At 36.3% G+C, this 27,894-nt stretch overlaps 2 protein-coding genes across 2 annotated transcripts in view; one reads left to right on the top strand and one right to left on the bottom strand.

The window, feature by feature from the left end:
• Positions 1-3,671, bottom strand: part of LOC123533744 (AP-1 complex subunit beta-1-like) — a 28,577-nt gene extending 24,906 nt beyond the window's left edge. The window contains exon 1 of the mRNA XM_045315575.2: positions 3,569-3,671. The gene's annotated coding sequence lies outside the window, so the exon portion shown is untranslated. The remainder of the gene's footprint in view (positions 1-3,568) is intronic.
• Positions 3,672-14,716: 11,045 nt separating this feature from the next.
• On the top strand, positions 14,717-27,312 carry LOC123534534 (peroxisome assembly protein 12-like). Its single transcript, XM_045316821.2, has 8 exons — positions 14,717-14,902; positions 18,405-18,513; positions 19,370-19,473; positions 20,598-20,681; positions 21,855-22,069; positions 23,106-23,277; positions 25,195-25,283; positions 26,134-27,312. Exons 1-8 carry the CDS (start codon positions 14,783-14,785, stop codon positions 26,249-26,251), a joined length of 1,011 nt encoding a protein of 336 aa, XP_045172756.2. The 5' UTR covers positions 14,717-14,782; the 3' UTR covers positions 26,252-27,312.
• The last annotated feature ends 582 nt before the right edge of the window (positions 27,313-27,894 follow it).

A 27,894-nucleotide genomic window follows, 5' to 3' on the forward strand; every position in this document is an offset into this window, starting at 1 on the left:
ATAATTAAGCCAGTGAACACGATTTATCTTTAATAAGGCGCTAACCACTGTGTTGCTTTTTAAATTCACATCTTTTTCAAATTAGCAAAAGGCTGCAAAACTGGGATTTAACAGTAATTAACTTTCTTACTGACATAGAAGATGATGTAGGATGGAAAAATTTGCCCAGCACCAGTGCCCGCTATCCTTGTCATGAGACTGGTACATCCATAGAGCCATGATATTCTGATCTGTCTATTCAGCCTATACTATAAATGCAGGGTTCCCGCTGTCGGTCGCCAATGGCGCCAAATGCGACAAAATGTAAATTCTGGCGCTAATAATCTTCAATTGGCGAATTTCATTGGCGCCTACAAGATAATCGTCGATCTGATCTTCTGATCTTTCTCAATGACGCAATAACGGATTATCCGATATTTAACACTACACGAAGACAATACACAACGTGTCAATATCGATTTACACCTCAAGGCATAATTTAAAACTTCGCCGAGTCACTAGAGCGTTCCTCCACGCAAGAACGATTGTCAGTCAATCTGATTCGCCAAATTTAGCCCCGCCTACTTACACGAAAGCAAATGAAACGAAATATTAGCTGCGTGCTTCGTCTAATGCACACCTTTTTTTATGATGCAAAAAACGCAAGATAAATTTACGTTATTTTAATGACAATCCGATTCGCCGAAGTAATCGAGACCGAGAAAATGCCGGAAATAGACACGTCAAAGCGCGATCAAAAGATACACACATTCTCCGATCGTAAATAGATAAATTTTGCCCAAGCGTTTTCGCATTCGTAAATTTCAGTCGCTGTCGTATAATTTCAATCATCGGAGAATTTTTGAGATACAAATGAACTAAAGCAGTTCTTTTGGTTCTTTTACGTGCCCAACGTAAAGCATTGATACACCGGGATAATTTTAAAAAGCTCAACCCCAGAGCTTCAAAACAAAGTGCTAATAATACCTGTAGGTGGTATTTTCGCTATACATTAGTATGTATGAAAGGAAATAGGAATTTAGTTATATATATATAATGAAACTTAAGCATTTTAAAAAGCTTTTCAAAAGTTATAAAATAATATAAAACAACACTGTTTTTGATAAATGACCTAAATTAATTTTGAAATAAAAAGTTAAAAGAATAAAGAGATAAATCTTCATGTTTTAAAAAACATCTATTTAGTGAAAATGACCATTAAAGGGAGATAATTAAAAATGGCAAACTATATAAAGGGATAATTTTATAGATTGAGCAATTACTTTTGTTTAGAAAATGTTCTTGAAAATGGTTGAGAAGATTAAAAACTATTTTTGATTCAATGTGATATTAGGATAAATATTCATATTTTAAAAACATCTATTTAGTGAAAATGACCCTTAAAGGGAGATAATTAAAAATGGCAAACTATATAAAGGGATAATTTTATAGATTGAGCAATTACTTTTGTTTAGAAAATGTTCTTGAAAATGGTTGAGAAGATTAAAAACTATTTTGGATTTAATGTGATATTAGGATAGACTGGTTCAAGAGCAAATTGCATGGTTACTGTAAAGAATCAGATGAAAAAGAGATTGAAAAAGAAAATGGTATGTCGCCCATCACAGACTATTGGCTCCAGCTCGAGAGCCACTGGCGCAAACTTTTCCTGATTGGCGAATTTGTTGGCGCAAAGTGAAATTGACCCAGAGGAAACCCTGAAATGTACCAAATAATATACACGCAACTAACACAGGCTAGCCTGTTTGATGCTATTTTAGCGGTACTAAGGGAATATATCAATAAAGGAAAGAAAAACAAGATTATGGTGATATTATTTCCTATTAACTTCCAATATTATTTCAAACAAAAAATATTTTTTCTAATCTTTGTTTACTTTAAAACCAATCAAGTTTTAGGTGCATGTGATCTTCAATTTTACCAAGGGAGTTAATTTCGCAGTATGGCATCCGACTTGATAAGGCGCTTCCTGTGGAAGTGTAAAATGTATCGGACCCCCATATTTTTAAAAATTAGTTTGTAAGACATAAACAATATTGCAAAGTAAATTTAAGACACTGGCAGGGTAATTTCGTCAAATATTCGGACAATACACAATTCATTACCAATTTTGCTGTGTGAAATGATCGACGTGAGCTTTTAAAACAAATTAATCTACTTTTACACAAATAGGGTGTGAAACGTAATCAGCTTGCAAAGTAGGTCAAATCTGTTTCTAGTAGGACTAGGAACGCTGCACATTGTTGTTCTTGCAAAAATCAAATACCGCAAGATCTGACGTAACGCGAAAATAGCAGCAAGAGGTATACAAAACATAGGCTTGATTATACCACACTTGGCTATCCCGACCCAGTGATTCATTTTGAAATCTGAAGATATGAGTCCATGGGACTCACATATTTTGAAACAATGAGTCCCAGTCTGTGAGTAATGAGCCAAAAAGGGACTCACATATTTTGAAACAATGAATCCCAAATTTGAAATATTTGTTTTTTACAGATGGTGCAGTATATAATTATAATCTTCACTATCGTCAGCGTAACAACGAATATAGCCTGAGCCATTTTGAAACGAATTTTCTTTCTTTCTTGTCGTGATTTTCTGACGTGCTCACTGCTTCGTTTTCAGTCGCGTGCTTGCTTCTTTGGCACCTGACGATCCAACCCACGATTCACTTGATGTTAGACCCAAGAAACCTGAAAGTTTTTGCTGTTTGGGATCTAACTTCAGCTGTTTTTTTCGGCGGCATCGTCAGATTGTTGAATACTTTGGCCTAAATATCCAGGGACTTTGGAAACGATACTCCCAAACTCTCAAACATAAAATAAAAGGCTGTGACCGACTGGTTAAAAAAATCAGTACTGTCCAATCAGAATATGCTTTACAAGTCGAACGGTGATTAGGTAGTTTTTGACCACTAGTAACGCGTGAAAATTATCCGCAACATCCATTTCTACTTTTTAAACCATCAGAGGAATTAAACGAATGTATACTTTATGTCAGTGAAATTGTTTGTGTCCCGCGGCAGCACACATTTTCAAATTAATGCGCCCCCACCAACCATGAAAAATATGCGTCTTTGACGAAGGACGCACGGCAAAATGGATCACTACAAGTATGCCGTGATGTTTTCACTGGGCTATTTGGCATGTCCTGTAGGTGTACCGAATGAAACAAGTGCAAATCTGGTCAAAATTATCAGAGTATCGGCAAAATCAAAGTGTACCAATAACTACCATCAACCCTACCTACTGTTCAGGTTCACTAGAAAAGTATTAGATACATGGGCTCGACTCGTATAACACCAGGCTATTCCGATTACCACAACGATACACTAAAATGCGCCGTGACGTTTCGATCGGAATACACAACTACACCTATGTACACCGAGAACCGGCTAACTTCCGGTTTCCTTTCGGCTACAATAATTTTGACGTTACAGTAATACTGTTTAAAATAATGAAATTAATAGAGCCAGATATACAACAAATAGTAGAAATTGTTGTTAAACATATATATCTGCATAAAATACGTCAAAATGTATGCTAAATACATGAAAATCACTTACATTTTGCCCTTCTTTCCAAAATAAATTAGGAGGTGGGCTGGAACTTCCGGTTTGGAAACATCAAATGTACCCAAAGGCTAAGAACTACCGGAAATAAAACTAATCACCAACTGTTAATACATTGCTTGGAGGTGAAAACCGCTTGAGCTGACTATAGACAGGAACAGTACATTAGCCTTATTCTTGAACCTAGCAAGATCACCAGATTCTGTTGAATATGAAGTTTTGAAAAGACAACTTGCCATGTTGTTGTTGTTGTTGTTGTCGTGTAAATCCCGCCGTTCTTCTTCGGCGCACTTCTGTTAATGAATGAATAAATGATATTTAATTTAATTTTACAGTTTCTAAAGTCTCTATCTAATAAATACGTTATAACATTTTTATATATACAACAGTGTCGGCCATCAATTTTGCAACTAGGTCAAATACAAAATGCCCATTAAGTTGTAGGACCATTTATTTTATTAATAGGATATGTTAGATGCCCACTACTACTACAGGTGGTCTGAACTCTCAGCTGTATCAACTGCTGGATGCAAGCCTGGGATCAGCGCTCTGTGTCACATACCTGCTTCGTCTGCAATTGAAAATGGTCTGTTAATGAAAAATGTGTACAATCTTAAATTGTCTGAATAAGAACATCTTCGTTGTTGCCAGTTTTCATCCTTGAGAATGTCTTTCAGTTTAATGAAACAATCCTTCCTAATGTTCTGAAAGTATTTGCAACGAGCCAAAAGGTGTTCTCTAGTTTCACTTTCTTCATTGCATAATTTAATTGCAGGTGGCAAGGACAGTGTTCTGTTTAAATCTAGCCGTGTTACTCTGGGGTATGTATGTTCCAGCAAGTAATCTGGCTTTGATCTCTGCTCGTCTGATTTCATGTATAGATTTCGTAAGCTTCCGTCTATAGCCCTACCACCCGTTGATTTTTGAACGTACAAGGTCAAATAGTTCTCCACTTATTGATCGGAAATGAAGTATGACGGACGGATAGTGCAAAAACAGTACGACTCCCCCACTATGTTGGGGTGGGGGGGGGGGGCATAATGAATGCAAAATAAGCCACATCCATTATACTTGTTTATCTTTTAAAAAATATTTTTTCTTTAATCTTTTTTAAAGACTAAATTAGGATAGGCATCTATTCGAAAAAGTAACTTTTTTTTTCATATCGAAATAAACGTAATTTATATGCCAATAGTCCGGAAATAACCTCAATAAATGCACAAATATAAATGGTTATTCTTTAAATGTTTTTTTTTAATCATCAGTAGGGGAAACTTCCCATTCTGGAAGGCAACCACTGGGTTTTCCCTACTTCCTGAATGGGAAACTTGATCGGGATCATTGATTTCAACTCATTTAGATTTGAAGATTGAATACTGCTTAAGCCGGTGCTAGGGGGCGTGGGCAGTGTTGCTTTTTCCATTACTGCCCATGAACAGACTCAATCAAACCGAGTCTGCAATTTTCACTATTTGCCTTGTTCCCGGTGCTTTTGAGGGATCTACTTTCCAAATTTTGATACTAAATATAGTAACTTGCTTCCCTTTCGGGAAGTAAATTACCCTTTTTTGACTTGTTTCATTCAAAAGGCCCAGTGCATGGTATCATTAAATGAAACATACAATTTTAAACTTGAAAAATATAACTAAATTTCTATCGTTCATTTATTTAAAATATCCTAATTAAAATTACATTCAATTTTGAAATTTAGTTTTAAAATTTCCCGAATTGGAAACTTAAATGAACCTCCCGAACGGGAAGCTCATTATATAGATTTATATTGAATTGCTTGTCCTTCATAGAGTACAAATTATACTAATAAAACACTTTTAACATTGCCCTGCTTGCTAAAACAAATTTGTTAAAATTTTCAAATGCTTCAACACTAGTTTTGTGACAAATATGTACATATGCAGTTCTTATTTAAATGTTATGTTACTTAATATCATACTGGCCCAAAATGATTATTATGCATTAGTATGCATCATTAAAAGAATAAATTTTCTGATTCGAAAAGGGGTAATAATTCTGATTGAATGCAATTCAATGTAAATATACATATCTGTGTTTCCCGATTGGGAAGTAAAGAAATTACCAAATATAAAAGTTAAATAAAAATTGTTAAGACATTTTAGAAAATATCTAAATTTAACTTGGCATATTTCATTTAATGACACCATGTATACTCTTATGCACCGTGCCTTTCGATGGAAACAAGTCCAAAAAATGATGATTTTGCTTCCCATACGGGAAACAACTTACTATATTGAGTAACAAGTTTCCTGTTCGAGAAGAAGGGAAAATCCATAAATTGGTTTCCCGAAGTGGAAGTTTCCCCATACTGATCATCTTAGAAAGTAATTATCAGAATAGGATTTAACAAGAAATTAGTGTATTTATGTTCATAACGGAAAACGTGGCAGCCACATTTTAAACAAAGGCATTATGAGCCTTTAAATGTGACTGGATAATTTTCATTACATTTCAGATTTCAATGCAAGGACTGGAGAAACTGAAAATCGCCGTTAAGGGGGTAGGTCATGTTTCTCAGAAACGTTAATTTTCATACAACGCTCCACAATGAATTTAGCAATCAAGAACAAGATTTAGTGTCTAACTTTATACTCGAACGTTACCGCACCAGTTCCAAAGACGCACTACAGAACACGGGTGACGGTGACTGCGTCTTTAACGCAGTATCAACTTGTTTGGTTGGATATTAACTTATGAGTGTAGAGTTACGGTATCGGTGTTGTGTAGAAATGGTCGTAAATCGCGAGAGGATCAAGCGAAATAAATTGTATCCCAGGTTAGAATTAATATCTATAGATTATGAAAAGAATTGTGTTGACTGCCAAAACAAGGATCTTATTCTTCCGTGTGGCGAATAATAGCGCTGTCTAATCTCCTGAATGTACCAATTGAGTCGTGTACCCATCAATCAATGGCTGTAAACACATAGCCTTTCAAGTTCTGAACAATTCAGCCCTCCATTTGCGGATCCGGAAAACGACCACATCACATTCATGTGGACAAGCATATCTCAACCAGATAGTAATAATTTCATGAACTGTAAGAACCTAAGAGAGAATGGCCACTCGTTAATGCCACTAGAAAACCTAACTGAACATAATGAAAGCGAAACTACGGCCGCAAATTCAAGAGATGATACCACAAAATCAATGTTTGAGTCACCAAACAGATTTAAACATTTTCCGGACTTGGATCAGCCTGTCTACGAAGATAATGTTGACTACGACGTACAGGAAATCACAGCCCAGATCAAATTTCAGTCTCCACTAATTGTTACACTATCTGTCTATCATTATTGAAGAGAGTGAAGATCAGATCTTGGTGGATATCACAGAAACAATGTCACCAGTGAATGATAATATTACGAACAGTGCAGACAGTGATTCTGATGAAATCAACCAATGAGCCCAATGACTCACCTATTCAGATAGAACACCATAATCGGTCACCTGACGGCAGTTTCTAGGACAAAAGTTTAGAGAAAGAGGTATAATTCAACCAAGGTCCACTAGGTAATAAATTTATGGATGTTACTGAAACCATACAAACTCTTAAAGGACCCTTCATCAAGTTAGATGAAATTCCAACCGGTAGGAAAGACGGCTACTATTATGTGTTGAACAATAATGACAACATTGAAAAAAGACAGGAAGGCAAGCGCTCTAACTTTTGGAATGAAATTGGAGCCTGAAATAACGCCGCATCTCCATCAACATACTATGTCGATCTGGATGGAAATCTGGCGTCCGTAATAAAGAGAAATGGTGTGTTTTGCACAGCTAAGCAAATCAACAAAAAGAGAGAGTTTATACCATTAGAACCACAACCAGTTCCAACAACTGTATTAGAAATTCATCGATTTTACCAGACATTAAAAGCCTCTCCTGCTGGAAAAGAACGATCTAAAAGAAGAGTTTCATGGCTGGAGGAGTGTCCGACGGACATGTCTCTCTTCCAGCAAATGTGGCCTCCATAGAATATATTGGATAATGTTATCAATGCTGATAAAAACACTTTACTTATTAGAAGTAAACAGTCGGTTCGGGACAATCTTAAAGGAAAGCTCAGTGAAAACCGATTGAAAGTGGTTGAAAGGCAAATGAACAACGAATTTCAGAATGAAACAGAGAAACAACGAAATGAGAAGATGCTAAAAACTTAAAATATTCTATAAATAAAGAAAATCGTCCACTGCTTGAATCTTCGAACAACGTTGCCGATAACATAATTATTGTTGTGGAGATGACTAAGACTCAAGGCGTTGTCAAAAGTGTTTCACATATCAGCGGATTACAGTATCCTGCCATACATTATATACGGAACAGTAGATTAAGAACATGAAACGATTCTGTTGTAATGAAGTGGGGAAGTGTGTATAGATAAAACCTACAACTTTCGTGACATTCATTTGACATCAGCTGTGTATAAAGACCAGTCTGTTATAAAACGAAATTCGGAAATTGAAACACACCAGATATGCTTCGGACCAACCTTTATCCACACTAGCTCAACAGCAAAATCTTACTCGCACCTCATGCATCAAATTGCAGATAATTAAACTGATGGTGAATTTTCAATGTTGACTGTTTTAGGAAGCGACAAAGAACTTTCGTTAAAAAAAATGCTATTTGGCGCTGCTTCCCCGGATGTACTCGTGTTCTCTGTACGCGCATTTAAAACAGAACGCAAAAGATATATGGAAGATCAAGTGGGGTTTCATATTAAAGACAGACAAGATAATGAACGATATATTAGGGGCAAACAGAACAGATAATGCGAAAGATACTTTCAACCACAAAGTTAACTGTTTAGGACAAAACCTTGATGTAAAGGACCGGCGAATTAGAGAAGGCAAAAAAAAACAAAAACAACAACAAAACAACATTTAAAGTTTACTGGTAGTCAAAAATTCGGCCTCTTCTGCAAATGCACGCAATTGAACCAGCACAGCAAGGAAAATCTCAACCAACTGGACTAACAACAACAGTGAAAGTGCCAATCGTGTGCTGAAACGTGCCACTCAGTGGAAACTCAAACACCTGCCCAACTTCATAAGAACACCTTATGGTATTGGGGACCAGACTGGGCGGTAACGCGCTATACGAGGTACTGGTAATTATAAACTTGACAATAACTTTGTGCACCATTTCATAGTTCCTGTGTTTGCATGAATATTTTATGAATATATATGTAAATGCACCACGTCATTAAAATTTGATTTAATAGAACACTGTACTGTACTGTACTGTACTGTACTGTAATGTTTGTGTGATGTGACATATTGATATATCTTGTGTTTTTATTTTGATCTAGTTTGTAATGATTTGTAACTGAATATACAGAATGATATATATGTATCCTGTAATTGCTGATATATATTTACACTCTCATCTATTTCTCTAACAGTAAGTGCTTCTCAACAAAGTAAGTAACTTCTCAACATGAATTTTTCAGCACAGTTTACATTCTTTGAAAATTTTGTTAGTTTATTATCTAATATCTGATCTATGTTGCAACGATTTATAACTGAATACACAGAATAATATGTATATTTATACTTATGCTCATGAATCATAAAATGTTATTTTTGAAAATAATAATAGTTACAATTTTATGATGTGTTGTTAAACCCACATACCACATCCATAAACATTATTTGACCATTATTACACGGACATCATGTCTCAGAACTGGAAAAAAATGGATGTTACAAATAAGAAACAGATACTTTTGGCTAATTTTCGCAATTTAAAAAAAAAACATATTTACGTAAATGAATGAAACGTTTAATTGATCTTTATTTTTTCATTATTGTACCAAAATCAGTGATTTTTGTTCATAAACATGTGTTAAAATTGCCTTTAAATTCGGAGAAAATGTAAAGAAAACAATACAAAATTAAACAACATATGCCTTATTTTTGCACTTAAGGTTATGTTCGTTAGCGATTTTCACGCACACGTCATAAATATATGCTGTTATTATTGATATAAAATCAATTACTTTTCGTATATAAGTATGTGCAAACATGTTCTTTTAAGTAACAGAACATACAGTTTTAAAAAGCTTAAAAAATAAAATATAAAATAATATTCGCACATAAAAAGTTATTTTCGTTACCGATTTTGACGCATAATCATAAGAATAGCTGTTTATTTCCTAATTATTGGTGTAAAATAATTTATTTTTGGTTTATAAGTGTTTACTGATCGTATCAGTATCATAATATAAAATTTGATTTAAATTAGACATAAGACAAAACATAACCTTATTTTCTCACTTTAGGCCTACCCAAAATAAAGCATAACTTTATTTTCGCACTTTAGGCCTACCCAAAATCAAGCTAAGCCCCCCGCATAGCTCAATAGGGAGAGCGCAGATCTACGGATCGCGGGGTCGTGAGTTCGGGCCCTGGGCGAGGCGTATGTTCTCCGTGACGCTTTGATAAAAGACATGGTGTCTGAAGTCGTTCGTCCTCCACCTCTGATTCATGTGTGGAAGTTGGCAGTTACTTGCGGAGAATGGATGGCTTCCTCACATGAAGATTTCAGCGACCTTACCCACTAAGTAGGTTTGTACTGATACAGAATCCAGGAACACTGGTTAAGTTAACTGCCCGCCGTAACATAACTGAAATACTGTTGAAAACGGCGTTAAACCCAAAACAAACAAACAAACCAAAATCAAGCTAGAGGGCTTGAATGTGGTTGCACAATTTATTACCTTTGTTGACCAGATAAATAGCCCAATATCACAAGCGTGCCTGCATTGAGTGCGTGAGGTCGGTGGTTCAATTTCTGGCTGAGTCAAACTAAAAATGTGATAAACTCTACAGGTCGCCGAAGACGACAAAATAAAAAATGTTGCAGGCTCGGTTTTGATTGAGCCTGTTCATGGACGATAGTGGAAATGCAAGCTACCGTCGGCACCCTCTAGCCCCGGGTTGAGCTGACCTCAACATTTACACGTGTTAAAAGTACCAAAAACAATTAAGAGAAATCCGCAGATGTGTTCATACGTCGATGCACATGGAACCTTCAATGATAATCTAGTGTGTAATTCCGTGAAAAGCGTTGTATAGCACAGTTAAAATAAAGGAATTGCCCTAAAAAAAGAAAAAAAAATGGGCAGAACTAACCAAACTGGAATTTAGAAAGTGGATCTGAGGTTTCGGAGCCTGCATATCACAGAAACTGCCAAAAGCCAAAATTAAAAAGGCCCAGGCAAGTATTTGTTATTGGATACCTATTTTTCGCACAAGAACTTTGTAGCTCTTGTTGTCAGTTTATTATATGATACGTTAAATACAGCTTGTTAATCCAGTCAGTAAAATCTTTTGGAAGTAAACAACAAAATCAAGCAAAAGTAATAGCAGACTCAGTTTGATTGAATCTGTACATGAGAGATAATAAAATATGCAACATGTATCACGCCCACTGGCACTGGCTTTAGTGGAACGTCATTATAGTGAAATTGAACGAGTCCCATAATTCCATAATTCCAAAGAGCCAGAAAATGTAACAACACTGAATCCAAGAATGGGCCACCAAACGACACTTAAAGATTGCTGTTGTGATAGTTAATAATATCTGTAAGAAATTTCTTTGGAACGAGTCTGGTGTTGTTTTGCTAGGGTGTGTTCTATGCTTCATAAATATCTCTCAAAACTCACAAGTATTATGGGCAGGGCGCACATCGACTGTTAGTGAGTATAAAAGTAAAAAATGGTAAGACCGTTCTTTTTTTCAGCGACAGCGATGACCTGAAAGAAACCAAGATAGTTAAAATGTTAAAAATAAGGAGGAGTAAAAATAACATAAAACTATTGTCATTAGTAACTGATTACGAGCTGTGGCGCTGCCTGCCTGAAGTACTTAAGGTCAGGCAGTGTTGCAATATTTGGAGAGTAACTTGTTCTACTAGACTTGTGTAGGAGTGTAGGGTATGAGTAGGTCAGAGTTTAGTGTAATCTGAACTGACATTGACTTTATAGAGACTAAGGGGATGCATACGTCTGGTTAATCTGGTCCTAGTATTCAGCGAGGGAGACAGCTATAAGATGATGGTATGTATATCTTGTAAAACATGAAAAGTTTGGAGTCTAAACGTCTGTTCTCAAGGTACCAGTCAAGAGAGATTTTCAGCTGTGCGAACACTCGCGTAACGACTATATAGTCATTTTTGACATTCTGAATTTGCACCGCTTGACAATTTACAGCTTATGTATGTTGAACTCTGTCTGTGTGGTGACCAGAAAGAAGTGGCATTTTCTAGTTAAAGACTAATATTTTATAAGACAGCTGTTCAAACGCTAATGAATTCTGATTTCTGCAGTAATAAGACTATACATATTTACACCTACGGCTTGAAATATGTTTGCAATTAAATAGGTAATGAAACTCATTGCCTAATAATTCTTATCGCATAGAGTACAGACATATCTATAGTTCTATCTATTTTTAATATTCACCCTCTTTGTCTTTTAGTTTTAACTTTTAAGAATGTAATGTGTGTGTGTGTGTGTGTGTGTGTGTGTGTGTGTGTGTGTGTGTGTGTGTGTTCGGGTTTAACGTCTTTTTCAACAATTTTTCGGTCATATAAACGACGGTGTCTACTTGTAGCAGTGAGCACAATGCCCAACTTTATAGCGCTGCCATATTGGAATATCACGCCGTAGACCCATGGCATGAAACCCTACCTAGTCACATTATACTGACACCGGGCTGACCAGATCTAGCACTATCCTCTTAATGCTGAGCGCCAAGCGAGGAACTACTAGTACCATTTTTTACGTCTTTGGTATGACGCGACCGGGGACCGAACTCACGCCCTCCAGCACTCGAAGTGGACGCTCTACCACTAGACTACCGAGATGCATCCTATAAGGGACCGACCATTACATATTCTGGAGAGAATGAGGGGGTGGGGGGTGATCGAGCTGGGATTTCTATAAAAAATTCTGGCTTCAACATAATGAAAATAATAATCTCACTCCCAAATTACTGAAAAAAATCTGGCTTTACTCACACACGCATTCACTCATTCACTCACTCACTCACTCACTCACCCAATCCTCTTCTGCGCCGCCTGGTGCTTGAGACGACTGCAAGAACCTCCATCTGGGTCTGTCTGCAGCAACTCGAGGCGCAGTCTCCATTGTCAGACCTCGATTCTTCGAGTCTTTCTAAACGAATCGCCTCCAGGTCTTTTTTGGTCGACCTTTGTTCCTTCTATCTGTGGGTGTCCAACGAAGGGCTACCCTAAGCAGCGAGTTGGCATACGATAGATGTGTCCAAGCCATTGCCAGCGTCTTGCTTGGATGGTCTCTAAAATCATCTGCATCCCTGTTCTGTTGCGCTGTTCTTCATTTGAGATGGTGTTGGGCCAAAAGATCTTCGGAAAGCGTCGTATACGTTCAGTGGGAAATGAGATCTTCCAGCACTCTGATCCATACAGTAGGACATTGAGGACGTTGATGTTGAAGATCCTAATCTTGGTTTGGATGTCTAGTCCTGTGAATATCCAAACTGTCCTCAACATTGCAAATGCTTGCTTTGCTTTGCTGATCCTGGTGTTTACTTCCTTGTTGCAGTCACCAGATATGGTGACTTTGCTACCCAGGTAATTAAATTCGTTAACATCCTCTAGAGGTGTTCCGCTGATCGTGACTGGGTTGTTCTTGTTGACATTTATCCATAAGGCATGTGTCTTTATGGTGGTGACCTTCAGTCCTATTTTGTTAACTGTGGCACTGAGGTACTCTGTTTTGTCTTAATGTCTGTTAGCTAGAAGTCCAAGGCCATCTCCGTAGTCCAGATCCTCTAGAACTGAGGTCAGTAACCATTGTAGACTCTGTCTTCTTCCCCATGTGACGCTCCTCATGATCCAATCGATTGCCAGGGAGTAGAGCACTGGCAACAATATACATCTCTGCTTCACTCCGGTGTTCACTTCAAAGTGCTATGTTAGCTTGTTGGTATGTATACCTCTGCACTCAGAATCTTTGAAATATCTCTAGAAACAGGCATTGTTCCCTTACACTGGAAAAGTAAGTCATCGCTTTCATAAACAAGAAAGGTCCAAAGTCCAAGGCCAGAATCTACAGGACAGTCTCTCTCACAAGTCCCAAAAAAGAATATTGTTTAACTGTTTGGCTCCCGTGGCAAAAGTCCCTAATCAACAAAATTGAAAAAAAATCAGGGCAGCAGGAGGCTATGTCTGTATGGCAACTCTGACACACAAGCAGTGTTTCCCCATAATGAATACTCCTTATTAAAACGCCGTCAAATACCTCTTTGATTGTATTTTATTAAGCCAAATACAACCTATTCGATGTAGATCACCATCATTTCAACACTACCAGGAACCTACACTACCTTACTACACATTCAAGCACACAATGATAATCCAGTTCTTCCCATTCAAGAACAATTCTTCAGTGGAATACCCTTTCCAGCAATGTACAGTCCGGCGCCAACTATAGTTTATTTGCTGAGCGACTGGCTTTTGTGCCCCTTATTCAATGTATTTCTGTTATCTAAAACCATAACATAGAAGTTTTTTTACTCTTTTATCCTTGCATATTATGATATTTCTCAATTTTAACAACTTTTTACATGACTTGCACCCAGACCATCTAATCATTATCATTATCGATTGTGCATACTATTTTGTAGATGTACTGTAGATGTAAAAACAAAGTCAGTCTTAAAAATATGGTAAAACTCCAAACATTTGCTTATAGTTTGAACATCATTATACTACTTCTGAACAGTCTAATCATTAACTATAAAATCTGTGAAAAGATCCTATGAAGTCTAGTGTTAACAGGTTTTCAAAGGTAATTAGTACAACTAAACCCCTGATCTAACCAGTAATCAGATAAAAGAAGACTGTCTAAGACGTATCCAAGGGTACTTAACATTATTTATATCAAACAATGAATACATAGTCTTATACAATATTAAACTCTTTTTTTTTTTTCATTTTAGCTATTAAGTATTTTACACAAGTGCGGATACTGTCTAGACTCTTCCACGCGTTATAATACTACAGGTTGTTGGTAGTTTTACTTTCTTTCGGTTAAATAAAATTCTCAGTGGTGAACTTTGACCTTTTATTGAAAATGAAAGTAGACATTTGCTATTTTTTAGTTGCTGCCTTCTAAAAAAGTAAATGGCAGAAGGGGCTCACTTAACATCAGCCGTCGGACATGGGAGACCTTCTATATTCGAAGTTTTAGCACAGGAGAGTTTAATATCAACAGTTAGACCAGCAGTTAAACATGCAGTCAGGGTAATTGAATTTAATGAGAATCATTGACACTGATTATAGTGTACAGTAGATCTACATAAATTTGTAAATTATGTCAACATCCTTGAATTTTGATAAAGTACCTATTTGTTTTCATTTAAGAATAAGATACACTTTTAATGCTGTTTCATATTTCTTTTTTTTTTCATATAAATAAGTAAGATTGTGAGATTATTAATTATTTCCATGCTCTTTAAATTCAGTCCTAGATTTTGAACCTTTCTATAGGACCTTATTTTTCTTATTTGCACAATGGTCGTGCCTATTAGTATCCTTATCCACAAGACAGGTATTTTAGTACAGTTTCTATATTTTGCATAATGTATGTCGTAGTTAAAAGACTAATAGCATTATTTTTATCTAACTAATTAGGTATTGAAACAACACACTCTGCAACAAATGATATAATGACAATGTCATATTGTTTTTTTATTACTTAAATTAATTAATTCATCAATTGCAGAACAAATAACGCAAAAGAATGTGCAGGAAACTTGCATACCTTAATTAGTTAATATTTATATCTAAAATGACATGTTTCTTACTATTCATATATATTCATTTTTAATTCAGTAAATCGTATGCAAGTTATTCAGCATAATAAATTATATATATGCACCGTAATGACATGCTGTTGAGGGTTGTTAACTTATTAAAAGGTGCATGCTAAAAATTGTCAAATAATCTGAACCATGGGGGTCTGATAAGCAGGAAAGTCTTCAGATATGGATAACAAAAATCATAGGCTTGGCTTTCCTGGCATGATCTTTGTGCGGATTAAGAAAATTATTGGCATGACTGTCGTGCCAATAACAAAAATAATCAGCATGACAATCGTACGGATACATAGATATCATTGTCTGAACTTTATCTCCAAAACCATCTTAAGCGATTTCAATGAAAGGTCATGGGAAGCTTCACTGCAAACAGGAGATGTCCATATTGTCAGCCAGTTCTGGCATAATGATTTTCATGGGGGTTCTAAATGCCCTTTGATTTTGCAACATATAGTTTATTGTAGCACTATTCCTGGATTTTCTTGTCAAGAACATAATTCCAAGAGCAATGTAGGGATTTCATTGAAACTTACAGTCAACTAAACCAAAAGTAGAGGAAGTGCAGAGCAAAAGAGTTGTATTGTTATCTTACATTTTTCTATACCCACCTGCATCACACCTGCATCACACTCGTGCATATGAAACACTATCTGTAGCATACACTTGTTCCACTGATCACCTTGTTTATCAGTGCAGCCTAATTTTTAATCTCCCGCCGCAAGTGGTGGGGAGTTAAAGGAATGGTCTCTGTCCGTCCTTCCATTGGTCTGAGCAAACGAGAGAACATTTGTTGGGTACTGAGGACAATTTAGGTAACAGTAAATTCTGCTCTTTCCTTACTGCTTATTGGGTACTTTTTGTTGCTTGTTGGGTACTTTATAACAAAAGAATACCCAATAATACTCTGTTTCATAAGAACGTCCATCCATCCTTCCGTTCGTCCGTAACACTTTGTGTCTCCTCTGTATCTCCTAAACCCCGTGAAGGATTTTCATGAAACTTTGGTCAAATGATCACCTCATCAAGATGATGTGCAGAACTCATGTTTCAGCCATGTCAGCTCAATGTCAAGGTCACAGCTCAAGGTCAAATGTTTGAGTCTGCCATTTTTTGACCGCTCTGTATCTTCTAAACCACTCGAAGGATTTCCATGAACTTGAATAAAATTTTCACCTCATCAGTCTGATGTGCAGAACTCATGAATCAGCCAAGACAGCTCAAGGTCAAGGTCACAACTCACAGTTAAAGGTTTGAGCCTTTCATTGTGTCTGCTCTGTATCTCCTAAACTTTTTGAAGGATTTTCATGAAACTTAGGTCAAATAATCACCTCATCAAGATGATGTGCAGAACTCATGAGTCAGCCAAGGTCAAGGTCACAGCACAAGGTTAAAGGTTTGAGCCTTCCATTTTGTGTCTGCTCTGTGTCTCCTAAACCCCTTGAAGGATTTTCATGAACTTGGGTCAAATGATCACCTCATCAAGACGATATGCAGAACTCACAAGTCAGCCATGTCGGCTAAAGGTAAAGGTCACAACTCAATGTCAAAGGTTTGAGCTCTGTATCTCCTAAACCCCTTGAAGGATTTTCCTCGAACTCAGGTCAAATGATCACCTCAAAATGACAATGTGCAGAACTCATGAGTCAGCCATGTTGGCTCATGGTCAAGGTCACAACTCAAGGTCAAATGTTTGAGCCTTCCATTTTGTGTCCACTGTGTATCTCCAAAAACCCTGAAGGATTTTCAAATTCATTGATGTCGTCATACATGGACTATAAAGTATACTTAACAACATCAACGCTTCCACCCAGTACCATCAACCTTTTTATATGCCCGAATGGACATATTATGTTATGACGCTGGTGTCCGTATGTCCGTCCGTCTGTCCGTTAGCAATTTCGTTTCCGCTCTGTAACTCTTGGACCCCTTGAAGGATTTCAAGGAAACTTTACACAAATGTTCACCACACCGAGACGATGTGCAGAGCGCATGTTTTGGATGTCTCGCTTCAAGGTCAAGGTCACACTTAGGAGTCAAAGGTCATATCACTTTGTTTCGTGTCCGCTCTGTAACTCTTGAACCCCTTGAAGGATTTCAAAGAAACTTGACACAAATGTTCACCACACCAAGACGACTTGCAGAACGCATGTTCCGGATGACTTGCTTCAAGGTCAAGGTCACACTTAGGGGTCAAAAGTCATGTCAGTTTGTTTCTTGTCCGCTCTGTAACTCTTAAACTGCTGGAAGGATTTCAAAGAAACTTGGCAGAAATGTTCACCACATTGTAACGATGTGCAGAGCGCATGTTCCGGATGACTCGCTTCAAGGTCAAGGTCACACTTAAGGGTCAAAGTTCATATATGACTTTGCTTTGTGTATATTGCTCAGCATTGCAGTGCTCTTGTTTTTATTTGGCAGATCTCTTTTTTGTACTTACAATAATTTTTTTTTTGAATTACTTCCCTTTTATGTTACTATAAATAGTTTATTTTGAAACTTTTTTATTATTGGCCGTAGGGAAAAACCGAGACCACTTTTCTGTGGTACAACATGGATGGTACCTCCAATTTTAAGGTGTATTTTTACATACCTGTACCTGATAAGGATTTTTTTTGTAGACTTTGAATATTTTTTTTGTGGACTTAGATTTGTTTTTTGAAGTTTTCCTTTTGTTGTTCCATTCCTTTGGGGCTACAACAGTCAAGTTCTTAAAATTTTGCTCCCATCCTATGATGTAAGCCTTCGGGCGTATATTGCCCCGCTTGGCGGCGCTCTTGTCATTATTCATTACATTGCAGCTGTTTTTCAGACTGCCTTGTATTGATAAAAATGTCCAAAAAATTAAAATTGGAAATTGTGACATCAATTTTTTAACACAAGCATCTGTCTTAAAAGTTATGAACAATATAAGAAAAATTATATTACAGGTTGCTGCAGAGAATAGACCAGAGAAATTTGGCTGGCTGTTACGATATTATGATGAAGTATACACAACTTTGGATTTTCTCTTGGAGCAGTACTACCTTAGAAAATATTGTAAGATATTTATGTCAGTGCATTTATTCCATTATAAACCAACATCGTTCTCGGAAATAAAAAAGCACTGATGCCATTTCATCAGAACAATCAGTGTGAAGCAGTATATGCAATTAAGGTCAATTTCATGCATTTATGTTGTCATTTTAAAATTCTACTTTCACTTTTCATTTATTCAGCCAGTTATAGTGGCCTTTGCTAGAGGAAACTCTTACCCACCCTAGCTGGCTCCAAGGTCATAAAACAGTTTGTATGCAGCCTTGCCATTGGTCAATATCTAATATGTTTCCAGAAACAACCAGTCAGATTCTGGAGTTCTTAGACTGGTCTCCAAACTCACTTTTACTAATCTTAACCCTTACCCTCCTAAATTTCTATAATGAACTTGCCCATCTTTCAATTAGGACATTATCATTAACTGTTAAAAGGGGTGCTTACCAAAAAGATACTGACTGACTGGCAAACTGTGCAGATCATGATCAGACTGCACATCTGACTGCTCAGATTGCAGGCTGACCATGATCAGAGTACACTGGTCGCAAAGGCAGAATCATTCGTGTCCAGCATGATGAGGGTTAAGCCCAGGCTTCATTTATTCAGTAACAGGATTATCTTTGAAAATTAAAACTAGCAAAAATTGGTCTATTTTCTTAGGTAAATTTGCCAAAAATTACTTCTTGTCATAACTTAGTTTTCAAGTTACACTGTTATCTTTAAAACTGAAAGTGCCAAAAGGTATGTAAGACTGACCATTTTCAAGATGTTGTTTAAGATGGAGATTAATAAAGATCTGATTTAAGAAGAAAATACTTTTTATTGATCGCTTGTAACTAACCTTATATCTTTATTTGTGTAGGTGCAACCTTTGCAGAGAATTTCTACAGTTTAAAGAGAGTTAGTCCATCACAGAAGTCATCACGCCTTCCTAGAGGTGTGATCTGGAAATCACTACTGTGTGTAGTAAGAAATATTTGATTTATTCCATCATAATGCATCCTGATAGCGATTGTGAAAGTCAAACACGGGGGATATAGCGGATGAAAAATTAAAATCTTTTAATTTTGGTTTTAATTATTGTGGACAATGTTTCTTATATTTTATTGACATGCTTAATGAAAATAGATGGATTGTTTCTTTCTTTGACAATTTTTCTTATGCATGCCAGGTTATGAAAATTCAAGAAAATTATAATAAGATGTCATATCTCACTTGTTTTATACTTTATCAGACAATTTTCCATATTTTTTCACAAGTTCACATGATATATATATAGCAAGATTTTGATGAAACAGTCTCTTCCAGTTTCCATCAACTTGCAGAGTAAATTAGTATAATATTATATAAATCATGGATCTATGACTTCAAAAAATATCATGTTTTCCTTTAACTCTAGGAAACATTGACATTTTTAGTGTTTTTATTTTTATTGTTATAGATATTTCTATTGTTTATCATTTACACTATTAAACATGTGTAGCAATTTTTTAAATGATCTTTGATATAAAAAAGATGATTTATTTACTTTCAGGTTTTGAAACAAACAGGATTGATTACTTCTTATACATATTCTTCTATTTTACATTTAATATTTAAATTACTGCATGACAAATGTGGTAGAGTAGAGTAGAATTTTTGTAAAAAAAGTATGTTTATATATACAGTTAATCAATGTCTAGAGTTTGCCCAATGTTTAGATCTCAAAGAGGAGCCTTCATGGCTGAGTGGTTAAGGTTGCTGACTCAAATCACTTGCCCCTCATCAATGTGGGTTGGAGCCTTGCTGTGGGAGTAGAATTCTTCATGTGAGGAAGCCATCCAGCAGGCTTACAGAAGGTCATTGGTTCTACCCAGGTGCCCACCCGTGATGAAATAATGCATGGAGGGACACCTGGGGTCTTCCTCCACCATCAAAAGCTGGAAAGTTGCCAAATTGTGTTGATGTGAAAAAGATCTCACAGAATAACTTTGGTTTTACTGTATGCTTGCTAGCAAGTGAAAGTATTTTGTAAAAGTTCTTGAAACTTTAATTAAATGTGGATATTAAAACATGAAATTAATGACTTACATGTTGTTTTCTTTTGTTAGGTAATACTGCCATACGTTAAGCAGAAACTGGATGAGAAATTTGAAAATCTGAGACATTTATACAATACGTATGCTGGAAATCAGGTGAGATATGTCCTTCCTGTCGAGGTCAATATTGTGTTAATTGTCCAGAACTTGTGGTAGCACAGTTCATCTACCAGTACATGAATATTTACAACTGTTAAAAATTTGAGCTTCAGAGAGCTATATTCTGTCTCAAGTTAAAAAATTGCTTATTTTCTGTTCAGTAATGTTTTTACGTATAAGAAGACATTTATTTACAAACAGAAATGGATAACATTGATACTGTAAAATTGGTTTTAATGGAGAACTGTTTTTTTTTAGTGGATTTATTGGATTTGTCAGTCAGTCCATGAGATCAAGTTCCAGTGAAAATGAAACCAATAAAAACTATCCATTTATATAATTTTTTTCTTCTAAAACCTTGAAATTCACATGTTAGCCATTTTGGTAATGATAAAACTTTATACCAGTGAAATTAAGGACACTCTAAGGGATGGAGGGGTGATCTGCTTTAACATGACTTTTCTCAAAATATGTAGAAGTCTATTGTTATCTTCAAACAGATTGAAACTTCAAATGAGCCAAACTTTTGTGTGATGTATGGGAGGCCCATAAATTTTCCGTATGTTTCCAGAAAAAAGGTTATAGACAAAATGTACTAAATCCTTAGGTCCCCCACCTTCATCAAAGCCTGAACTTCCCTTATTTTTCTGCCAGTGAATCAAACTACTTCATCCTTCCATTCCATGTATTAATAGGCTGACAGTTTGAACATTATTAATACTTATTCACAAATAATTAGGCCTGTCCACCAAGACATTCAGTCAAAATATATTATGTTTATTTGGTGAAAATCACCTAAATAGGTTTGGTTACATCAAAACAGTATCACTCCCATTAACACTCCCTCTAGAGCCTTAGCTTATTGAGATTCAGAAAATCAAATGCTAAGCTGATGGTTCTAAATTTATAGCCTGTCTGTTCTGTTCAGAAGGGTGTTGTTGTAAACACATGCCAAATATTTACTTTTTATCCTGGAAATTTATCAAATAAAGGTTTATTAATATATATAAACTTTTAAATTCATTTTTTTTGGCATCTGATAGAGGAATATATGGTGAATTTATATGAAATAAAAACAATGTCCAAAAAGTGTCAATTCACCCTTAAATGAACTTACTGCAGTATAAAGTAGCCAGAAGGATAAATGTTTGGTCTGTATTACCCTTTCAGGAAATGTCTAAGTTAAGCAGAACATTTGTTGCAGTTTATCCTTACGTTCATACGATCTGGGAAGGCGCAATATTGTCATATCAAACAGCATACATGTTTGGAAAGTGTGACTGGCATTCTCCATTTCTACAGCTTACTGGAGTGACCCTTTGTAATGACCTTGAGGATGGAGAAGAAGGTCAAAGATCAAGGTCATTACCTTGGCAACAGTTAAGGTATGTGTAATTTTATGACAAAAAATTATCAGTTTTCACCAGCTTAATGTCTGCATGATCTCCTTACAAACATGTCTAAGGTAAGAGAGTACTATTTAGATATTTATTTAATCTTTTTAAGGCAACAAATTATTTTTTTCCCTTTAATATTGGAAAGTATATTTAAGAAATAATAAGTTCCCAAAAGTGGTTTATCGTAGAATAACTCGAGTTTTGAGTTCTTCGTGATAATATTGTTTCGCATAAGTATGAAAAACACAGGTTATTCTACGATAAATCAAACTTGGGAACTTATTATTTCGATTGTAACACGACATACTAGTATCAACAGTGTTAGAAAGAAATGGTAACTACTTTTTACGACAGTGCTACGCACCTGGATCAGATGACGTCATTGCACGCAAGTGGTTTATTACAGAATAACCCGAGATAGATTTTGCTCTACATTTATGTAGGTTTTTTGCTGGTCATGTTAGAATAAGCTAGAATCACAATGCCCTGTATAGGCTTGCGGATGAGTTCCGTAACGCCTCCGTAGAGCTCATAATTCATTTGTAAGTCATCTGGTGTATCCGTTCAGAAATTGGAGGCATCCGGGGGCAAGGGTGCAAAGTTTTAAACATGCTCAAAATTTTTCCACATATTATATCTCCGTAAGGAATCCATAATAAATCCGTAACAGTTCTGAAAAGAAAAGATCGTAACATATCTTAAAAGACTGTAACAGTCTGGAAGAAAATCACTGGTAAAAAAATACGAGCTATTACGGTTCTAGTGAGGTTAATTAAGGTTCTGTTACAATTGCATTAGAGATTTATAACATAACAAATTTGGAAAACCCATTATTTTCTTACATATCTGGAGCAATCTGGGGATGGGAATCTGGAACTCACCCGCAAACCCATCTGGGGCAGTGTGATTCTAGCTTTAAAAAACTAACTGAAAACCCATACTGATAGACCTAAAAGGAACTAGCAGGTTAAATACCGGTACTCAAAAGATATTTTTTTCTGTAGTTTCAAATTTTCTTTTTCAGTTTACAAGGGAAGATGATGTTTATAATGAAGAAAATGTTGAATTTTACAGCAGTATCTGTCTCAACTGGTCTGTCAGTAGGCTTGTTCTTTATACAGTTTCTAGACTGGTGGTACTCCAGTGAAACAAGTCATAAGTCATTGACGTCTTTGCCTGTACCTGATCCTCCACAGGTAAGTACAACTGCTTTGTCTTAACTGGCCATCAATCAACAAACAATGGTACATGTATATGTGATTGCTTCAACTGACCTATCAGTAGGCTTGTTTTCGCAGATGGTACATCAATAAAAAAAAGTAATAAATATTGATACCTTTCCTATGACAGGTATGTACAGCAATGTCAGCCATAAAATCATTGACATCTCTCTTTGTACCAGATACGGCAGTGTCCGTTTCAGCTGGCCTTTCAGTAGACATGTTCAGCCATAAAATCATTGGCATATCTCCCTGTACCAAATACAGCAGTGTCAGTTTCTACTGGCCTGTCAGTAGACATGTTCAGTCATAAAATCATTGACATCTCTCTGTGTACCAGATACAGCAGTGTCAGTTTCTACTGGCCTGTCAGTAGACATGTTCAGTCATAAAATCATTGACATCTCTCCCTGTACCAGATACAACAGTGTCGGTTTCTGCTGGCCTGTCAGTAGACATGTTCAGTCATAAAATCATTGACATATCGCCCTGTACCAGATACAGCAGTGTCAGTTTCTACTGGCCTGTCAGTAGACTTGTTCAGTCATAAAATCATTAACATCTGTCCCTGTACCAGATACAGCAGTGTCAGTTTCTGCTGGCCTGTCAGTAGACATGTTCAGTCATAAAATCATTGACATCTCTCCCTGTACCAGATTCAGCAGTGTCAGTTTCTGCTGGCCTGTCAGTAGACATGTTCAGTCATAAAATCATTGACATCTCTCCCTGTACCAGATACAGCAGTGTCAGTTTCTACTGGCCTGTCAGTAGACATGTTCAGTCATAAAATCATTGACATCTCTCCCTGTACCAGATACAGCAGTGTCAGTTTCTGCTGGCCTGTCAGTAGACGTATTCAGTCATTAAATCATTGACATCTCTCCCTGTACCAGATACAGCAGTGTCAGTTTCTGCTGGCGTGTCAGTAAACGTGTTCAGTCATAAAACCATTGACATATCGCACTGTACCAGATACAGCAGTGTCAGTTTCTGCTGGCCTGTCAGTAAACGTGTTCAGTCATAAAACCATTGACATATCGCCCTGTACCAGATACAGCAGTGTCAGTTTCTGCTGGCCTGTCAGTAGACTTGTTCAGTCATAAAATCATTGACGTATCGCCCTGTACCAGATACAGCAGTGTCAGTTTCTGCTGGCCTGTCAGTAGACGTGTTCAGTCATAAAATCATTGACGTATCGCCCTGTACCAAATACAGCAGTGTCAGTTTCTACTGGCCTGTCAGTAGACGTGTTCAGTCATAAAATCATTGACATCCCTCCCTGTACCAGATACAGCAGTGTCAGTTTCTACTGGCTTATCAGTAGACGTGTTCAGTCATAAAATCATTGACATATCGCCCTGAACCAAATACAGCAATGTCAGTTTCTACTGGCCTGTCAGTAGAAGTGTTCAGTCATAAAGTCATTGACATCTCTCCCTGTACCAGAAACAGCAGTGTCAGTTTCTACTGGCCTGTCAGTAGACGTGTTCAGTCATAAAAACATTGACATATTGCCCTGTACCAGGTAGAGCAGTGTCAGTTTCTACTGGCCTGTCAGTAGACATGTTCAGTCATAAAATCATTGACATATCTCCCTGTACCAGATAGAGCAGTGTCAGTTTCTCCTGGCCTGTCAGTAGATATGTTCAGTCATAAAATCATTGACATATCTCCCTGTACCAGATACGGCAGTGTCAGTTTCAGCTGGCCTTTCAGTAGACATGTTCAGTCATAAAATCATTGACATATCTCCCTGTACAAGGTGCATCATATGTACTTTAGTGATGGTACTTCAGTGAAACAAGTTAAAACTTCATTCTGATGTCATGTAATAAATCTCTTATTCAGTGCCTTGCAGATCGTTAAGTATATAATACTGAATCTTGTTTTCAGAGAGATGACACAACAGAGGCAGCCCAGTTTAATGTATGTCCAATCTGTCACAGGACAAGATCAAATGATACGGCACTTTCAGTATCTGGGTGTGTATTTCTTTTGTTTTGTTTTAAAGACCTTGATTCGGATATATGTCACTTTCTCTTTGAGTTAGAAAATTAGAAAGTTCTGTCTTTAGTAAGTAACTGAAAAGAAAAGTACCGGGTTGGAATGGTCCAAAGTAAAAGAGATTCAGTTTAAACTGGTTATCTCGAACTCGTTTATCTCAAAATTCCGGCTATCTCAAAGACCTGTCAAGTCCTGTCCCAAAAGCACTTGCGCAAAATATCATTTTAAGTTGAATTTCAGTTATCTTGAAGTAAAACGCTCGATCCCTAGGAATTCGAGATACTGAGTTTCAGCTGTAATCATACTAAGATCAGCTACTGGTTTAGCCAAGATGCTTATCCTATTTTACTATATTTGTACTCTCACCTGCATTTCAGCATTGCATTATTGCCTAGTCAGACGTAGGTAAAATTAAAAAAGAATAGCAATAACTCATTATTCTTAAGGAAACATTTTAAGTTTGAGCTCTCATGTTCCCAGTTAGATCATTTCCTATCCCTTGACCAGGGTTCGGATTAAAAAAATAGATAAAAAGTTGTTTCAGAAATGGGAAAATCATCAGAAAATGAAAACCAAATGCAGAAATTGTTTTAATTGAATTTATAATTTTTTATGTTGTTTTCAATATGTAAACCCTGGCTTTTGACACACAAGTCATTACCTGAAAAAAAAATTAATCCTATACATGTAATATGCTGTTATAAAAATAATTAAAGTTTAACAAGTACTGCTGTATATGTAAATTGTAGCTAAATTGCTATTTTCATTAAAGAATATAAACTGCTAAAGCTCCATTGTTGTTTAACTCATCCTTTTTTGTGTTTGCAGGTATGTGTTCTGCTATCCATGTATATATGACTATGTGAAGGAGTACAAGAAATGCCCAGTGACCAGGTTCCCAGCTCAGACTGAACATCTTATCAAATTATATATAACTGGTTCCTAGCATTTAGAGACAAGAACTAGAATCGGGACTGTGATAGAAATAACAGACTACATTATGAATGATTTGAGCCGTGCCATGAGAAAACCAACATAGTGCGTTTGCAACCAGCATGGATCCAGACCAGCCTGCGCATCCGCACAGTCTGGTCAGGATCCATGCTGTTTGCTTTCAAAGCCTATTGCAATTAGAGAAACTGTTAGGGAACAGCATGGATCTTGACCAGACTGCGTGGATGCTCAGGCTGGTCTGGATCCATGCTGGTCACAAACGCACTCTGTTGGTTTTCTCATGGTGTGGCTCAGTTTTGTTGTCATATTTACTCAAGAGCTGAAGGGAGGAAACTGTTTGTTTCTGCTGGGTTTTCAGTTCAGGTTATTTGACTGTTTTCAAGCTATAATGGTGGAAGAAGATCCCTGATGCCCCTCCAGGCGTTGGGTCAGGTATGGACACCTGGGTATTACCATCAACCTTCTACAAGCCAGCTGGATGACATCCACGCATATCAAACCAAGTGGGCTGGAACCCACAGAGGTGAGGGAGAAGTGAATTCAAAGTCAGCAGCTTCACTTCTCGGTAATGGAATACCCCCTGTGAAAGAAGGAAAGGGAGAATTAAAAACAATTTTTTTTTCTCTACCAGCTTTGTAGTATAAAAATGTTCTATCACAATTATTTAATACATTCATTGAGTTTGATATTCAGATATGTAAATCAAACATGTGCAAAAGTGAATCATTTTAAGGTATCTCTGATCATTTTGAGCAAAATGTGTTTAACAATCCAGAATTTGATATTAGCCAGATTTTTTTAATTAAATTTGATATACTTAGAATTTAGTGTATAAAACTTAAGGTTTTGTACATGATATTAAGCTGAACAAATTTGAAAGTGATAAACCTTAAGTAAATTTTCATAATGGAGTCTATGGAAAAGTAACATTTTTTTATGAATTTTTCAAGTACATGTAAAAAAATCTGTGTAAATTTTAATGAAGCTTCTTACAGCTGTAAATGTACCTATTTTTAGATGTTTTCAAATAAAATGTAAAGCAAATAACTTTAACCTTTGTTTTTGGTTGTATGGTAGCACAGTTGGTTTAATGGGCAAATTTGTTGTTGCTAGATACTGTTCCCATGTCCATACAGGTTTAAATCCTAAATTCGTTGTTTTATTGATCATGCAATTTGAATATGTTGTAATAATATGACTTTTAAAATGAAGTTTTCATACCTGCATCCAATAACATAATTATGATTATGTCTAACACCATCGTTTCTCTGAGAAAATCTGCAGAATAGACTGGGTTTTTTGACAGGTATAAAGTAACATTTAAGGGCAATGAAAAATAAGTTTTTTAACATTCTTTATAAATGTAAATTGTGTAATTTTTGCATAGGCTTTATTTAGCAAAGTCATGGTTAATAGCCTTATTCATGGTGCTAAGAATTTGAAAAAAAACCATAGATGTCTATTAAAACAAAATGAAAATTGATATTCACAAATGCAGTTGAAACCCGGTATCTCGAATTCCAAGGGATCCAGCGTTTTACTTCGAGATAACCGACATTCAAATTTAAGGGATGTTTTGAACATGTGTTATTGGGACGGGACATGAAAATGTCTTTGAGAGGACCATAATATTGG

Source organism: Mercenaria mercenaria, chromosome 12, assembly GCF_021730395.1.
Source record: "Mercenaria mercenaria strain notata chromosome 12, MADL_Memer_1, whole genome shotgun sequence".
Classification (NCBI taxonomy): domain Eukaryota; kingdom Metazoa; phylum Mollusca; class Bivalvia; order Venerida; family Veneridae; genus Mercenaria; species Mercenaria mercenaria.

Coding starts and splice junctions, on each gene's coding strand:
- LOC123534534 (XM_045316821.2), top strand. CDS start 14,783: ATGGCAGAAGGGGCTCACTTAACATCAGCCGTCGGACATGGGAGACCT. Junction 14,903..18,404: donor CAGTTAAACATGCAGTCAGG/GTAATTGAATTT, acceptor ATTATATTACAG/GTTGCTGCAGAGAATAGACC. Junction 18,514..19,369: donor GTACTACCTTAGAAAATATT/GTAAGATATTTA, acceptor TTATTTGTGTAG/GTGCAACCTTTGCAGAGAAT.